This window comes from Diabrotica undecimpunctata, chromosome 1, assembly GCF_040954645.1.
Source record: "Diabrotica undecimpunctata isolate CICGRU chromosome 1, icDiaUnde3, whole genome shotgun sequence".
Classification (NCBI taxonomy): Eukaryota; Metazoa; Arthropoda; class Insecta; order Coleoptera; family Chrysomelidae; genus Diabrotica; species Diabrotica undecimpunctata.
In genome coordinates this window covers 107,632,986-107,652,480 of record NC_092803.1, presented here as the reverse complement: position 1 = coordinate 107,652,480, position 19,495 = coordinate 107,632,986, and the positions used below count along the sequence as shown (strand labels likewise).

Here is a 19,495-nt window from a genome sequence, read left to right as displayed (position 1 = left end):
AGAAAACTTCGTTAGAGCACTCCATAGTAAAATTACTGTGATGATGATGATTCGAAGTGAAAATACGTCATTCGCACAACCGGTTGGAACCACATGATAATTGGCTTTGTTTCTTGTCAAATCAGAATTAGAATGAGTGTATCATTCTCTAAAATAACGTATGACAAAAAACTAGTAAGCTCTGTTTCTTTTACTCTCATTAGTTATTCGTTATTGTCGTTAGTAGGAGTATGATTTACAACCTCTTTAAATTAAGGAGTTGATAGTAAAATATCACTATTTAGCTCGATCTGTTATTAAATTTGTTCCAATAGGTTTTTTAAAGTCGCTTGTTTAATAGATTTGGTTATCACCATATGTAGTAGATGAGATTTTGTCTCATGACAGAATAAATTTTAAATTTAAAATTACAAGTGCAATGTGCTTAGAACTTGCAAGAAGCAGAAGATCTATTATCAGCAGCCATAAACATTGGTTTTGCAAGACTGGAAAATGGATAATTAACTAACACCACCGCCGTTGTAAAGCAAGATTGTAGGTATTCATGGTATCAAATATTCTGATATTCAAAGTTCTCATTATCCGGAGAGGTAGAAACATCTCCTAGTTTGTTTGTCTTAAGTAGACACATACAGTTATATTGACTACTCTGTTACTTGTTCCGTCCTAACTTGTCAACATTGTCATTTCAATCAGTTGCTTCCATAAAGTCCTCGTAGACACACCGTCTCAGGACTTGCAACTTCAACGTGGAGTCATATGTCGCCATGTTACCTAATCCAACGGTAACTTTAACATCCTAATAATTTATAAAATATAATGTAAAACAAATGTAACTAATTATTTGTTAAAGGGTTTTTACCCATGTATTTAGTGGCTGCATTCATGTACTCCTAGTAAGTATTAACCACACTTTACATTAACCTTGGTCAAAATTTGAACTTCATGTTCTTTTTAATTAAGTGGTTACATATTTTCTAGGACACCGATGATGGAATAATGGATTCCGAAAACGTTTTGTCTAACACAGCCCGTTTGGGTTTTTAAAAATATATACCTTTTACAAAGGATTTTAATAAATTTTTTTTATCTCCTAGTTAAATTTCTAGTTAAATAAAATATAATAAATAATTACATTACCCATAGAAAATATCGAGTAATAACAAACTCAATTTCTAATTAATCATCCAGATGAAAGATTATAATAAGTTTAAAAAAATGACACATGCTTGTTACCTTCTTCACTGTTCTATTAACTAACAAAAAATTTCCTGATTAATCGATTTGCCAAGAAGATTTTTTCTCTAATTTCTACTAATGTGTATCTAGGACTTCTAGGGACTGTTTTCTTTGAACAACACACTAATATGTAACAGTATTTCTAACTCTTTTAATTATAAATATGTTGTGTAATTATATTTAATCAAAAGCTGCTCTCATCTCTAAGGGGTTGAATTATTTCAGCAGCAATATTACTAAATCTTAAAAAAAATTTATGTAGTCCACACACAGGTCATGGAACTATCCTAAAGTATTACTTATGGTCGTGAGATTAGTACGCCTAATCGCTTCAACCAATAGGGTAGGCAGAACCGCTAAAGGAGCATATACCAGGCGTTATTGATGAAAACAGATGCGTAATGAGCCAGTCATACTGGTAGCAGTTCTTAGTTTAACGGTTACGCTTCATTACGTCTAGCATGGATAAAGACTCTTGTGTCGACTACCTTATATTTTTATCATTTCTCATTCTCTTTTCTCAGTTATTGAAGATTTACATCATATCATATCAGATAGTTTACGTCCTATGCCAAGTTTATGCTGCTTTTTATCAAGCTGAGGTTATCTTGCAAGTTTTTCGTAATGACTATTGGAAAAACTTCTGCTCATGGTTGGCCCCTAAAAAGTTTAGTTATTTTTATATATGTAATGTAGGAACAAATTTAGGCAAATTCTTCTCTGTTTTGAATATTTCTTAACAAAGGGTTTAAACCCACAGCTATGCAGTATTTGCTAAATTATAACCAGGAACGCTCTCTGCATCCTGGCCAGGATCTATCTTTGACATTACCCTTTAATATTAGCCGTAGAAATGTATATTTATTGTGTCTTATAAAATAACCAAGTATACAGTTTTCTGCTTGTTTATAATTTTAGTGAGTCAGTTCAGTCCATGGTATTCGTTACATTCTTTCATACACTCATGTTTCAACTCAAAATAGAAGTGAGGGTACATAGCAGTTCTCACAGTTATATCATATATCGAGTGATTTATCCCTTAAGAAGTTTCTCATTTTTTAAGAAATTTTTTTGGCTATTTCAATCCAAGGTTCAATTTTTAAATTGGAATTCTGATTTAGCTGCCCACTTATTTAAATTTAAGAGTTGTTGGTTTTTTTCCCGTATTGAAAAAGACTGTTATGGTTTGTACACACTTATGACAAATGAATGAATGGAAATGAAGAGTATTTTAAAAGTGTGTACAATATTTAATTCCTAGATGAGCGCTTTCGCATTACAAAGCTACTCAGAGTTATGGTCAAAAATTTAAAAAGTACCATTACTAAATAGGAAACCCATTGGTGAAAAAATACAAAATTTCTTCGTTAAAAAAACTTCAAAAGTTTTCAAAAAAGCATCTAAAAGACAGCGAATTAAGAGACCTCACAAAAAATACATTAAAAATTTTGCTTATGCATCTGGATGTGGTTGACACGACAGACAGACAAGTCTTTCTGATAACTTTTGAAGAAATTTTGTATTTTTCACCAATGGGATCCCTCTTTAGTAGTGGTACTTTTTAAATTTTTGACCATAGCTCTAAGGATTGCTTTGTAAGGCTAAAGCGCTCAGCTAGGAATTAAATATTTTACACACTTTTAAAATACTTTTCTTTTCCATTCATTCGTATGATTAGTATTTCGATTTACGATAAACTTTTTGTTTTTTCGGTGTTGCTTTTTAAACCCAATAGATTGCCTTCAGCTGGTATCCTGTTTAGTAGTTAAAAGCCGTCTGATCTGTCTTCAATAAAATGTAGTATCGGCATGTCTAAAATTCTTTATCAATGTACCTGTAAGCCATCTTCTGCACCTAAGTTCGTTTTGGAATACAATTTCAGAATATATGACTCAACGTTTAATTGGTGCAATGGTGTCTTCAAGCTGCACTATGGCTACCTAATTGTCATAGAGGTACTGAATGGTTATAAAGAATAATTTGGCAGCATGAGACTTTCCACAATGCGATATATGCAATTATTGTTTGTATATACCCTACATCTATGTTTTGTAGGTATGTCTTTCGCGCCTACAATCGGGTCTCATTTGGGTCGAAGCTTCAACGGGTGCTTAAACCTTCACCTCCTGGTGCCGTATATGCGCGCACTGTAAATTCTTTGGACCTGACCAATATTTTTTACGGTTTTACTAACTACTTTACAGAAATATGGCCTATAACGGAATCCAGTTCCATAGTTTCCTTACGTCTCCCGGAGAGGTAGATCTTGAGAGTGCAAGCCTTTTCTTTCAAGAATATTCAACAGCGAACTATGTTTGAAATAGTCAAATACTTTACCGTAATAAATGAAACACATATAGTTCTTGTGACTGGTCTCAATATATTTATGGCAGGACTAATAACGCAAACAAAGCCTTTAATTCTGAAGTATTTTTATCACGGTATGTGTCTATCATTTATTCCCAGTTTTATTAGCTGGCTGCTTCTCTTTCTATTTGCATACACCTGGGCGCAGCTTGAACCATCAATTGCGGAAGTTTTTATTTTAGTTCCTGAACATGATTCCTTCCTTGACTGTTGATTTTCGCTAGTGAGTACGTTGAGTGCTTGATTTGAGTTATCTAGTTCTAAAAAAGCTAAAAATAAAGAATTTGCATAAAAAGAGTTAGAAAAAAAATTAAAATAACCTTTTAGAGTTTGTAGTTTGGCTTGTAAATTTGAAAATGAATATATAAGATATACGCTATGTGGATTTTCTTGTAAGTTACTTATTACAGGGTGGATCCAGATGGTGATGAAATAACTGTTAAAAAAGAGGAGAAAAAGGACCACACGGTTGTTTTCTCAATATCGCCCGAAACTTATGACAGTTATTTAACCAGAAACGCACCATGCAATGCTGTGTGAGTATGATTATGGTTACAACTTTTAAATAACAGTACTAGGCAAAATTTTTTATAAAACAAAAATTTAAGGGAATTGTTCATTTTTGTCGATATAAAATTTTTTTGTTTATTTTAACGTACTAATGGGGTGCTACTAAAAAATTCTTAGAAGCGAGATATGTGTTATCTTAAGATTTATCACTTCTTTCTTACATGTTATTTCATTTGGTTCGACCACTGCGTCTTCATTATTTATCGGTATCCATAATCTTCACAAATATAACATAACATAAAATTATATATATATATATATATATATATATATATATATATATATATATATATATATATATATATATATATATGACCCTTTGTATAGGTATGAGGCTATCAACAATAAAGTTAAAAAGAGCATAAGGTCAGACTTGCGAGCCTATCAAACAAAACAAATATTGCAAACCATCGAAAACAATAGAAACATGAGAGCGTTGAAATCAAATAACTAAAGGAAAATCAAAGATAACTAAAATCAAAAACCAAAAGGGGAATATGGTGACGGAAAAAAACTCAAATAATCAAGGAAACACAAAGGTTCTATGAGAATTTGTATACCTTACAGCAAATGAAAAATAAAAAAGCTCCGGGTGAGGATCGTATAACGTCTGAAATGTTAAAAATGGGCGGCAACATCGTTGTAGAGGTTGTGGAAGTTTTGTTGAATAAGTGTCTAACAGAAAAAAGAATAGCCAGTCTGTGGGAAAACGCCGAAATAATACTTTTACACAAGAAAGGAGACACTAATAATATTGAAAACTGCAGACCTATAAGTTTGTTGTCACACTTTAATAACCAACCGCATAACAAAAAAACTTGATTTAAATCAACCGGTTGAACACGCGGGATTTAGAAAAGGGTTTGATACCAACGATCTTTTACAAACCATCAGAACACTGGTAGAAAAAACCACAGAATATAATATACCTCTACATATGGCATTTATTGACTTTCACAAGGCTTTCGATAGTTTTGAAACTTGATCCTTTTTGTCAGCCCTGAGGGATGCTCGACTAGACTCACGGTACACTACACTTTTAAAAACATTTATGAACTGGCCACATTTCACATCAAAATCAATGAAGATGAAAAAACTGAAAACATGCGTCTTGGTAAAGGTATTAGACAAGGTGATACTATTTCACCAAAGCTTTTTACCTTAGCATTGGAAAATGTATTCAAACAGCTCGACTGGGAGAAAAAGGTCTAAACATTGATGGTGTACGTTTGAGTCATTTTAGGTTTGCGGACGACATAGTATTATTTAGTACAGATATTAAGGAACTCGAGCAAATGCTCAAGGAATTAAATAAGCAGTAAAATAAAATAGGTCTTAAAATGAACCTTCAGAAAACAAAAATAATGAGCAATTTACAAACTAATATTGTTATTGACAACGTCAGTCTTGAAAATGTAGACTACTATATATATATTTCTATCTTAGACATACCATTAAAATCGACAAAGAAAACCAAATAGCCGAAATAAAAAGACGCATACAATTGTCTTGGGTAGCTTTCGGCAAGTTAAGCTTGATCTTGAAGAATAAAGATATACCAATGTGTCCAAAACGTAATGACAAATGTATCTTGCTTGTAACTACATATGAACTGGAGACCATGGCCTTTACAAAGAAAATCTTATAGCAGCTCAGTACAACTCAAAGAGCGATGGATGTCGATACTGATGTCGCAGAACGAATAGCAAGGCTCAAGTGACAATGGGTCGGACATGTTGCCCGAGATAATCCCGAAAATTGACACAGAGATTAACAAACTGGAGACCAAGAGAGAACAGGCGAGGAGTAGGCAAACCACAGAAGAGGTGGGCAGATGGTATCAAACAAGTCGCGGGCAAGCAGTGGATGAGAATTGCCAAGAGTATAAATCAATGGAGGCAAATGGAAGAGGCCTATATCCAGCAGTGGACGAATACAGGCTGAAGAAGAAGAAGAGGGTCCTTTTTGATATGTATTTGCCCAACAGTTCATGGCCGTGTTCTCTTAGTAGCTGATCAATTATTATATACACATTCTCTTTTCTGTTCATTTTCGCACTTTGTAATAATTCAGGTTTTGTGAGTTTTGCCTCATACTTGATCTTGTGTGTTGTCAACCAGGAAATAATTTCCATTCTAGTTAAAATAGTAGAAGGTTGCTTTTCTACAAGCACACTGTGGTAGGAGCATTATCCATCACAATTCATGATGGCTCTTCTAAATTGGAAATTCATTGTTCACTTATTCATTCAATGAAAATTGCATTGTTCATTTCTTCATGATAATCCGCTACTTTAGATGTGGAGCAAAATAATAAACTTGCTTCAGTAACAAATCCTTTCGAAGAACCAACGTGAACAAATATAAAACGTTTACCATCATACTCTTCTGGTCTACGTACACTTTTAACATTGTTGTCTTGCCAGAAATTGTTTTATTTCCCTTTGAATAAATTAACGTTTCGTCCAAAAAAAAAACAAGGTTTCTGGGATGTACACTATTTTCCATACATTTATGCAGGAACTTGGCTCTTAAAGCAGCAATACTGGTACACTCAATTAATGCTCTTGCATTATTGTCCTTTTCGTATTTAAATCACAATTCTTTTAACAAAAAGCTAACAGATGTTTTGCCAATAAATACAACTTCTTTATTCTTTAATTCATTACTTATACTTTGCAGAGTAACATAAAAAACAGATAAGTACGGAATAAATCGCACTGTTCTAACTACTTCAATGCAAAGAAAAATGAATACTTTGTTTTTATAAAACTATTAATTATTTCAAATTAAACTCACAAGAAAATTGACTTAATATCCATTAATGTATTCAGCAAAAATTTTCTTAAACTACTTCATCAATATTTTTTTACAACATACATTTATAAAGTATCGATTAAAAGTACCTTCTGGTTTATATCAAATTCAGATTGAAGAAATTGGTACCTACTTACTTTGTTGGTACATGTGGTATAATGTATTCCGCACTGCCATTTTTGATCACTCAGTTGTCTTGTTTTTCGGACAAGGTCTACTTTTGCCTGGCTTACCAGGCTTACTAAGTATCAATTATTTGGTTTTTATATTTAATTTCTTGACGAAAATTATACATAGGTAATTTTAAAATTTCACTTTGTATTATTCATAATAGACATTACGTAATATAGTTTGTTCAAATCATGTTGTTAAGGAGCTTTTAAAAGTATGCACAGCGTTCCATATTTATAAATAAAGATGATGATAGACTTGCTTGAATCACCCTCTATATTTAAATTACGAAACTGGGTAATAGAAAGGTTTATCAACGCTTTCAGAAGTGATTGACTATCCGAGTACATATCATGATCCTGAATTTCAGTTTTTATTATTCTCTCTGCAGTTTACTACAAGGCCAATATCTCCGTCTGAAAAACAGTAACATGTTCCATTCTGTCCAGGTTCCACGAGACCATTCCTGTTTCGGTTTTCTTAGTTCTCGAGCCATTTGTATAACATATTACCCTCGTACCTTCCTATACATCCAGCACACCCTTATACTCCGCTTTCCCTTTAAATCTACGACCAAAGGTCCAGACTGGAGTATGGGAGTCCATATCGACAAATATCGATAAAAATATCGACATGGCTACGAAGTCTACCTATTCTTCCAACCAGTCTTTTCCCAGCCATGTTCCAGATCTTTCCATCCAATAAAAGGATCTATACTTGCTGTGGGAGTACTCCGAAAGACACCTGAGATCACGTGGACCTGTGCACCTTTTGAAGGGATTTCAAAAGACCTACTGAATTGACTGCATTAATCCAAACACCACACTCGTTCACAAACGTATATCTGACAATCGATTTATGCATGTTTCGTGTTTGTTTTGGGGATATCCCAGGTCTTAGCAATAACTCCTTTACATTGCATCATAATCGCCATTACATTGCGAGTCCTGCTTACCACATGTGGTTTCCAATAATTAAAATTTATTTTTTCTATGTGTTCTTTACCCTTTCTACGTGTTCGATAAATGTTTTCAATGTTCAATAAATTTTTTAAGACCAATAAAAAGAATGTTCTTTCACGATTTTAATGAGTATTCTTTATTAATATATATTTCCGAAATTAGACATGAAGAAGTACCTTTCAGTTACCCTAAAAATTACCATAGTATATAAATACAGGTCACTATGTCATTAAAACAATGTTACTGACTAAATAATTTTTATTACTAGGTCATTAAAATAATTTTTAAAAGTTTGGATATAATGAAATTGGAAAAAGATTAATCCGGAAATTTTTGAGTTCATGATAAGTATATAATATCAGAATTCCGTATTATGATTACAAAAAGTATTAACAGTGAAAATATTTTTTTATCTCAGCAATTTACTTCCTACAGATAAAAAAAAACAAAAATTTATTTTAAAAATATATTAATACTTTATAGTATTTATCAATGATTTTATTTTGGTTTATAGTTTTAACAATGATCTAAGAACTCTACAAAGGATACCGGTATTGCCAGCTCTTCTACTGAAGAATCCACGATTAGCCATAGCCGATTCGAAAACTTCCGAAGAAGATGAATTATCTAACACATCACAAACTAGCATTAGTGGAAAGGAAGTGAGCCTTTACGATTGGATGTGCGGTTCTGACACCATGGACAAACTGTATGATCATTGTTGCAGAGGTATTGAACAGGTAAGATGTATTTTTGGATATCACCCTATGATTTAGATAGAGAGTTTTGTAATAAGGAATTTGGACTTTCAACATATTTCCATAACAGTAAATTCTGTAAATTAATTATCAAGAATTCAGAATCATTAAATAATAATCAACAAACAGGATTATTATGTTATTTGTATATGTACTTAGTTACTTAAGTTTTTTTACTTGTGCGTTATGTTAGTCATATATATATATATATATATATATATATATATATATATATATATATATATATACATATATATATATATACATATATATATATATATATATATATATATATATATATATATATATATATGCAGGTTTAAACTACACACAACCTAAAAAAATACATCAGACAAAACAGCTAAGAGTAAAAATAATGCTGAAGAATTCCAGATGAAGTTGATAAGCAAGCACAAATCGTAAAGACACAAATAAAACATGGAATGGAATGAAAAGCTGGATACATTCAACGGAAAAAGAGTGCATACCGCGTAAAATCCCAAATAACAACAACTATATAAGAACTGAAGCATCATGAACTATTTAAAAAAGTTAATATTTGGCCTGAGAGTTCAAGCCATTCAAGAAAATTACTGCTCATAATTATACAAAGAGACTTCAAAACATGCATCAGTCCCAATACAAGAAACATGGAATCAAATAGGTAGAACCAATAATTTTGCGAACAAAAGTAGAGAAGGCCCTCAACCAACTAAGAAAAAAAAACACAGGGATAGATGACATACTAGTCGAGACTCTAAAAGCAATGAGCGAAATTGGAATAGATGTAATACTAAACCTTTATCCCTAACCATTCTTCTTCTTGATGTGCCTATCCGTTGCGAATATTGGTGATCATCATGACAATCTTTATCTTATCTACAGCAGCGCGGAAAAGCTGCACATATGTTGTATTGAACCAGATTCTTAGGTTCTTTAACCAAGATGTTCTTCTTCTTCCTGGACCTCGTTTTCCAAATATTTTTCCTTGCAGGGTGGCTTGAAGGAGAGCATATCTGGATTCATTTCGCATAATATGTCCGAAGAACTGTAACTTTCGGGATTTGATGGTGGTCAGTACCTCTCGGTTCTTATTAATTCTTCTGAGGACCTCCTTATTTGTGACTCGGTCAGTCCACGGGATCTTAAGCATTCTCCGATATAGCCACATCTCAAATGCTTCCAGTTTTCTGCACATATCTTCGTTCAAGGTACACGATTCAACACCATAAAAGTCCCTAACCATAAAAAAGCAAAATCTTGCTACATCTAATCAGTGAACGGGTAAACAACTTTCTACTTCCATGCGTACTCGTACTAGGAAAAGGAACGCGTGATCAGACACTGAACACCAGACAGATAATAGAAAAAGCGAGAGAACATAACATACCAATTGTTTCGTAGATTACACAAAGGCTTTCGATTCAGTAAAATGGAATTCTCTCTGTATAATGTGAAATATGGGAGTGCTTAACCACCTAGTTAACCTAATAAGAAATATATTTGATAAAAACTTAGCCAAAGTTAAAGTACACGAAATATATTCAAATGTGTTTAAAACAAAAAAAAAAGGAACTAGACAGGTCTGCATACTATCACCATTATTATACAATATATATTCTGAATATATACCTAATGAAGAAATATGATGGAGGAATAACTATAGGAGGCAGAAAAATCAATAACCTGCGATACGCAGATGACACACTAGCAGCGAATGAATTCAAAATGACTACCATCACCTAACCGGCTAAGTCGGATAAGCAAAGAATTCGGTACAGAACAACGGAAAACAAAATATAGTATGTATACTTAGGCTGCTTGATAACTTGATACTTGCCGATAGCTCATCAGAAATCATGCGTAGACTAGCAATGGCCCGAATTACAACAGCTAAATTAATTAAATTATGGTAAAACCGAATAATAACAAGGAATTCTAAACTCGGGGTGGTCAATACCCTTATTTTTCCGATTGCTGCATACGCAGCTAAAACGTGAACTCTCAAAAAAATCGATCAAAGCCTTCGAAATGTGGGTCTATACTACAGAAGAATTCTACGCATGTCCTGGACAGAACATAGAATGGAGACTATGGAACTATCGGTGGTAGAAGGAAACGTAGAAGGTCGAAGACCGACAGGAAGATCTCCAACACGATGAACAGACCAAATAAAGACTCTATATAGCGTTTCACGTTAAGAAAATAACATTAGGCTTATGGAGATCAGTGTTGCCAAAACTCTCAGGCATGCGGTTTACTAGATTGTCGATATATTTTTCGAATTTCCATTTTCAATTAACATTTAACTGTAAAGTCAGAATAACAACTGAAGAACCACAAAGCCTTATTATCATTATGTAGTCTCAGAGAACGACATAAAATCGCTGACATACGCACACCGTATTATTTTAAGTTGCAATTAGTAATTAGATATATGCATTCCAAGCGGTCCGTTTATTTGCTTTTAAATCTTTAATAGCCGGCAAAGTGCATGATTTAACTAAGCAATATTTTCTACTGATTTCTATGATTCATGGTATATGATATTCTTACTGAAAAACAAATAAACTGTCGTTACTATAATTAAAATAAGATAACATAAAATTATCTTTTGTAAATACTATTTATTTAATTAAAATCATTTTCCCTACTTTTCATCTCTTGTTTCGAATGGACACTTTTGGTCAATTACGTTAAAAAACAATTATTTAATTCATGTCTGTGAAAACGAAAATACAAATTATACAACCCTGAATCGTGCTTGTGTTCATCGTGGCATAGCTGCGCTTCTATCGTCCATAAGAAATACATGGCCCTATCTCCGCAATGTTATTTTCTTAACGTGGAACGCTGTATCAAAATTCCCATATAAAGCCGTCCATATGTCACAGAATCTCAGCCAATGGAGATCGCAAGCTAATAATAATTTGAGTGTCTCTACGCCCTGACAAGGACTGAAAGTCTGAAAGTTAAATATATTTAATGTATTAAATCAGTTTCAGTTAAAAGTAAAAGTAATGTATCCCTTTACACTAAACATCGTAATATTCTGTATGACTTCGTAAAGTTTTCCCATTTTCTATAAACAAATAACTGAAATTTTTTTCAACTTTTTCCGCGAATTTTTATTTCTGCGACCTGAAAATTGTTCTTTACTAATTACACAAACAACCTTTATTTGGAAGTTTGATTGTAAACTAATTTTACTTACATCCATTTTTGTTGTAGATGTGTTAATTTTCAAGGTATTCAGGATAAAAGGTTGAAAAATATAGGGGTATGTAACGTGGAGTTTTTCATTCTAAATGTTTCCCGAATGTTCCAAAACTTTTTCAAATCGAGCAAGTCGTGGCTATAAACAATCTTCGGAAGATCTTTGTACAAAGTCTACTGTAAAAGTTCATTTTATAGTGACATACAAAATTTGTACTTCAGTAAACTTTTGATGCATGTGAATATTGGTCTTTTTAATATATTTTCTTACAATTGTATCGATGTTGATATTCTCATATCTAAGTCCTGGGGTAAATATTTCCATCAGTTTTTGGCATTTCAAAGTTATATAACCTCAGCAATTATGTTCTTACTTCAAGTGTAACTTAAAATTAGATTTTCTCTGACGTTATTGGCAATAAAGGATAGATTAACAGTTTTTAATGGCTATAAATAAAACTATATTAAAAATTATATAACGAAACTAGAAAAAGTGACAGATGTTTAACATTTTGTCGAATAGTCACCTGTTCCTACATCACTCACTAATGATTACATTTGTTCTGTTTGTATTTAGTGAATGGGTTATAAATAACACTCTGAAAGTATTATTTTCTAAATTTTCATAGAATGTATATACCGATCACGATACCGTCTTCGGACACAACGAACGTTTTCGATTACTAAGTAGGAAATAAATTTGCGAATCACGATACCTTCTTCGGACAACACGGAATTTTTCGACTTAGTTAAGTCAGAAATAAATGGTAGTGACTTAATTGGTAGAGTAATAACTCAGATTTTTATTTTCACAATAAGCAGGTATATTTGAAGTATAATTTTAGTATTAATTAATTTCCAACAGAAATAATGCAAACAAAATATAGGGTTATATTAATAAAGTTGGAAAAGACACGTATCAAAATACGCAAAATGATTTTATAAATATTCTGAATACTGTATACCATTTTAACTAGACATTCACTTTTCATTTTTTATTTTTAGAATTTAATATACTTATTTCTTGATTACAATCGACTTTTTATTGTTATTGAGTCCAACAAATAATTGTAGACTACTAGCTTTAATATCACACGTCAGTAAGGTGATCCTCTACATCCTGCAACGTCGTCTAAAAAACTTCATGAGTTGGCAAATAGCACCTGAGCAGACTATATTTGTGAATGGCAGAGGTACTAGAGAACAAATTCTTAATGTAAGAAATATCATAGAAAAAGCCAGAGAATATCATATCCCGATATTTATATGTTTTGTTGATTATACAAAGGCCTTTGATAATCATAAATGGGACAAACTATGGAAGATACTGCCGATAATGGGTGCACCTAAATAGTTGACTCACCTTAGCAAACTGTATCGAGTTAACCTGGCATATATTCGAATAGACGGGTGCCTATCTGACGAATTCACTTTGGAGAAGGGACTACGCTAAGGAGTTTTGGATGGTTGGTAAGGAGAAGTAAGCTTAGGCGGTGTCAAGATATTTAACTTGCGTTTAGCAGACGATACTTCACTTCTAGCCTCTTCTTAAGAAATTACTAACTTATTAAACAAACTCGAGGTAGAAAGTGCCAAGTTTGGACTTATGGTTAACTACAACATAACCAAAATCATGGTTATTGATCGCCAACAACAGTTTCCTGAAACCCAAACTATTGCGGGGTGCGAGGTAGTCTCCTCTAGGATATATCTTGGAGCTCTAGTTAAAAACACAGGCAGTTATGAACCCGAAATTTGAAGACGTATACCACTAGCAAGAGCAGCAATAACTGAACTAAACGGGGTATATTGTGATCATAACATTACGATGACAAACAAGATGAGACTCGTTTCAACTTTGGCCTTTTCCACATTTTACTATACGTGCGAGACATGGACAGTCAATGAATCAGAGAGACCGCGCATAGACGCTTTTGAAATGTGGACATGGAGACGACTGCTTCGAATTCCATGGACGCCTCGTCCCACAAATGTCTCTGTTTTAGATTTAATTAAACCCAGTCAGCGTCTCTCTAGTATTGTTTACTCTAGAATTTTAAAATTCTTTGGTCTTATCTATCGAAGTGATCACAAAATGTGATGTGGTGGTCCAAGGAAGGCCTCAAAGTCAACGCCAACGTGGCAAATCTCCACAGCAAAGGGCAGACATTACGAAAAAGCTTATCAACAAATAGGATACTGAGGCAGTACTTGTAACGGATGACCGCAACCAGTGGAGAAATATCATTAATCAAATTATCCGATCTGCTGAAGCTCGATGATGAACCAGAACACATTTGCTAAGATTTTAATGACTGTGATGATGAATGCATTAACATATGTTGTTTGTGTTTATTTGAAACATTATGCAACGGAAATATCTAATATAATAAAACTCATACAATTCCTAACTTTCACCCTTCTATCACTAACCCTATGTTTTAATAGCCATATTAGTAATTTCATTATTTTAACTCTGGTAGATATCTGATCATATATTACTAGATCAGTTATCCCCGCCAGGCGTCCACCAGTGTCACTTCTCACCCAGCAAACAGCACGGAGTAGGGATGAGAGCCGGTCTCCTGCCTTTCTCACACAATAATCCTTTTCTCACTCTGAAAACTTTACACATTTTTTGGCCATTATTATTGTTTATGCATCGAACGTAGTAGTTACGTATACAATTATCATTTTACCTTCTCAGATAAATTTATTATTAATTTGATGGGCCAAGAGTATTCAGCGTGTTTTTTCGGATATAGCTCACTAGTTCAAAAACCATAATTGGACGAGCAATATTGGCGGAAAAAATACAGATATCGATGATCTGAATGCGACCATTCTGAATTTTCTTCTAGAAAAGTTTTGGTTCAAATCAGTACACACAGTTATAAATCAGGGTGACATAGTCAACTATTCTAGAGAGTTTCTGAATTCACTGGATTTGCCTAGACTCCCACCTTACAATTTAGAATTAAAAGTAGGATCAGTTGTCATTATGCTGCGTAACATTAATCAAGCTCGACTGTGCATTGGAACGAGACTGACTGAAAAGGCTAATGAATAATGTCATTGAGGAAACGATCATCAAGGAAAAATACAAAGGAGAGGATGAAGATGTCTTGATCCCGATAATCACAACGAACATACAATGACAATAAACAAATCACAAAGCCAACGGTTGGAAGTTTGCCGAGTTAACTTAGAGTTTGTTTCGCGCATGAACAATGATTCGTGCGGTAAAAAACCGTCATCGTTGTATATTTATGCAACACAAAAAAATAAAAATATTTTTTATCAGAGAGCATTAAAATTGATTCAACTTTTTTCGTACATAATAAGTTTGAGTATTTTTTTTTTGTTTTTTTTTGTTTATTTTTTAGAAACAATATTTAATTCTAAGGTGGTACGAAGTTCGCCGGGTCAGCTAGTAATATAATAATTTTTAAGATTTATTCGTTTCTTCCATCCATTCTAAGTGGTTTGTTTTGGAGTCATTTATTTACACTTTTGATACTGTACTTACTGTACTTTGTTACCGTAGGTCCACTACTTCTTATACCCTTATTTACCTTAGGATAATATTACCACATCGTCTGTAAAAACGATAGAAAAAGAAACAGGTTAGTGATGTGATTGATAGAGGAAGATAAAGCATTGCATAAAGCATAAATTGACTCAATATGACCTTTTTAAACAAAGCCTAAACAGCATTTGTGATAGCCTTCTCTTGTCCGTTTACTGACTTCTACTTTCGCCTACTTTTTTTTTAACTTCTTGTATTGCAATGTATTTCTACCGATTTCTTTTTTAAGTAATAAAATTTATATTTGTTATTGATTATTTGAAATAGAAATTTTTATTCATAATTTTCACCTAGATTGTAGACTAATACTCAAAACTCACAATCCATTTAAATGCTGTTTATTTTGCGACTAATTTCGGAATTAACAATTAGCACTCCATCCTCAGGCTGATAAAAATAAAACCGACGGATACCAGTACTTTGCATCGCCCTTAGGATTGAGTGCAAATTGTTGACTCCAAAACTAGTGTTCACGATAAACAGCATTTAAACGGATTGTGGGTGTTGACCATTATTCTATAAATTAAGTATTATCGACTCACATCTACCCAGTTTTCATCATTTAATAATTTTTAGTTCGACAAGAAGGTTTTAAAGTCGCTTTCTGAAGACATCGCAGAAATGCTAAAAAATGCCGACAATGTACAAATGAAGGAAGTTAAGGGGCTAGGCGAACGTCTCTTCGGACTCGAAACTCTTATGAGGGAAGCCAAGAAGTATATGAAAAATCAAGCAGAGTTGGCACAGTCCTTCGCTAATGTAAGTATTTTATTTTAATCTATTAAATCACGACGGTGATTTTATTAAATAACGGTTAGTGTGTTTTATTATCTTTATCATTTTGTATTCTCACAACGTTATTACACAATATTACCAATATAAAAAGGCAAATCGCAAGTTTTTCTTCGTCTCAGTTACTTCCGAGTGTAATAATAAATGTTATTACTGCAGCTTTTACTACATTACGTATTCATACTCGTTCCTCTTCTGTCATCGTCTACCCGTTAGTAGCTTTAACTGAACTAGTACTAGTTCTGTACTGTTTTTATTTTCTCTAACTGTTAACTAATCATCATATTGCGACCATAAAAGGCAGAGAATAGAAGGGACTAAAATATCTAAATAAATTTCAAGAAAATTAACATGGCAAATAAGTAAATAATCCAACAATTATTCATCATTAAAATCTTTGAATTTCTCTCTTGCCATATCGGCTTTTTGGATGATTGTCAGGCAGATATGTGTTATATTCATAGACAGATAGTTAATCAAAGATTCTCGTTAAGGTCCCAAAAACGTATTCAGTTGTCATTGCTTCTATAAGTTACCGGTATCTGTCCGTTTCTTGGACCGTTGTTTTGATTCAATTTTAAAATCTTGAACAAAAGATTTATTTATCATTACAAAATGCCGCAGAAAATTAGCATTTTTACTGAATAAAACACACAAGATTATTTAAATAACTGTAGAAAACAGACTATCTAGGTACTTAATCAAATTAAAAAGAGCATACAAAAAATAATTTCATTTATAGTGCAAATGCACTACGCCGAAAAGTTTTCATATGGCCCTTGTATTCTGTATACTATGCGTATTTTAGTTATTTCTGATATTAGTTATCTATAATATTAGTATTTAATGTTTCGAATTGTTTGAGCTTTATATTTCATTATTGGTCGAATTACTGGTACGTAGATCCTAGAAGTACCTTCGATTTTTATATTTATGTATTATAGTCAAAATCAATAAATTACTTGAATTAAAATTAAGCACTGGAGGTAATCGTTCCTTAAACTTATAAATCTATTAAGATTAGGTCCAAAGGATGGAGACCTTAATAATCTCGAATACAAACTTGGACATGTCATAAATCACGTAACAACAGTCAAATAACAAACTAATTAAATAAATTAACTTTTTTAATAAAAAATTGATAATTATACACAAAAAACATACCAAGAGTGTTCATTGAACCCACTAATAATAGTTTGTTAAATAAAAAGATAAACTAATAAAAAACATCAACAGTAGACAACCAGGCAACATTTATAATAAATTTTCCATAGCGTGTCATAGGTAAAAAGCGGTAAACAATAAACACAAGTTATGAATTCTTGGTAAACAATTTTTGAACACTGATAAAAGAAATTATTCGAAATGAATTTATCGTCTCATTAATATTTGAATTTTGCATATTTAAACTTAGAAAACAGTTAGAAAAAATATTTAACAGGAATAGTAGTTAAACATTCAGTGTAAAATTTAATTAAAACTCTTAACATTTTAACAATTTCATACGATTATTATGAATAAATGTCTCTATTTTATAAATAAATCAAATACTTCAGTTACGATTATTTAGATTCCTTCACATACATCGTCATCATCATCGTCCAGCCTTAAAAATCCACTGCTGAACATAGGCATCTTCATCGTGTTTCCTATCCCGTCTATCTTGCGCCACTCTCATCCAGTTTTTATTTTTTCTTCTTAAATCGTCAGCCTTTTGTGTAGGTGGTCAACCGATGCTTCTCTTCTCTTCCCTTGGTCTCCATTCCAATAACCTCTTTGTCCTTCGCCCATTGGTCATTCTAGCTATGTATCCTGCCCATCTCCATTTTAGTCTGGCTATCCTTTCGATGACGTCAGTCACCTTGGTTCTTCTCCTGACCTCTTCGTTTTTTATTTTGTCTCGCAGACCTTTTTGTCTATTCCTAAAAGGGATCGCTCCATTCTTCTCTGTGTAACTCTGAGTTTGGTAGCCGCTGCTTTGTCGCCTGCTTTGTCTCCTGCTTTATGCAAATAGAATCATAGTAGCGTTGTTCCAGTCTTGGAATATTGGCGTTGTGAAGGCAGATATTGAAAAGTAGTTTAATTTTTTCAAGTAATGGATCTCCTCCAATTTTTAATGCCTCTGACACTATTTCATCTTCGCCTGGGGTTGATTAGTTTTCATTTTCTTCAAGGCCTCTTTGATTTCTGATTTGTTATATCGGGCATTAAATCTGATTCTTGGCTTTTTAGTACCCCAGTTTTTACTTTAATTGGAGGTTGCGTATTGTTATCTTTTTCTCTTGATCTATATAGCTTTGTGTAAAATCTTCGACTATTGTTAATATTTCATCTCTGTTCGTAGTTTCTTCTTCGGCTCTGTTTCTTAGTTTGTTAATTTCTATTTTTCCCTTTTGCAGGCTCCTTCTCAAAACTTTCATGTCCTTATTTTGCTCTATTGCTTGTTCAGTTTTTTCTACTTTGTAGTTTATGTCTTTTCTTATTGTTAAAAGTTAACAGTTGTTTGCCTCTATCATTTCTGTCTTCGCTTCCAAAATTTCCCAATATTATTTCAAAAAGGTACTTCTCCTTTGTAGTACCATAAATGATGGGAGTACGATAAGATTCTTTCCCTTTTTTCTTACGTCACTGATACCTACAATATCCCAGTTCACTTTTGAGAGTTCTTCCTCCATTTCTTCGAAAATGAAAACACAGACCATGCAGCAAAACCAGCACGTTACTTCTGACCTTATTTTTTTTTTAATGGACCACCCTGTATAGTTTTTTACATTTTTAAATCATGAATGTGTTGCCTGTGTGAGTCCATTTTAAATAGGTAAAAATAAATAAAATAAGACTACTCACAATCAATTATAATTAAATTGATTGTGAGTCTTATTTTATTTCTTTTTACCTATTTTACATTTTTGTACTCTTTTGGACTCTTTACGATGTTCTAGTTTTTTCATTGTAAGGTGTGGCAGTGTTATACGAGATAATTGAAAAGATAATTGCGTTTTTTCATTAATTTCG

General features: G+C 32.8%; 1 protein-coding gene across 8 annotated transcripts in view; it reads left to right on the top strand.

The window, feature by feature from the left end:
• Window positions 1-19,495, top strand: part of Atg17 (autophagy-related 17) — a 169,874-nt gene that overhangs the window by 81,229 nt on the left and 69,150 nt on the right. For 7 of the 8 annotated variants that reach the window (XR_011952134.1, XR_011952132.1, XM_072546177.1 and 4 more), the window contains exons 5-7: window positions 4,017-4,142; window positions 8,640-8,865; window positions 16,265-16,447. Coding sequence is in view for 6 of the 8 variants with exons in the window: in XM_072546177.1 (XP_072402278.1) it covers window positions 4,017-4,142; window positions 8,640-8,865; window positions 16,265-16,447 (535 nt within the window). In the remaining 2 variants the exon portion in view is untranslated. The remainder of the gene's footprint in view (window positions 1-4,016; window positions 4,143-8,639; window positions 8,866-16,264; window positions 16,448-19,495) is intronic. The other variant, XM_072546185.1, reaches the window with a different exon arrangement.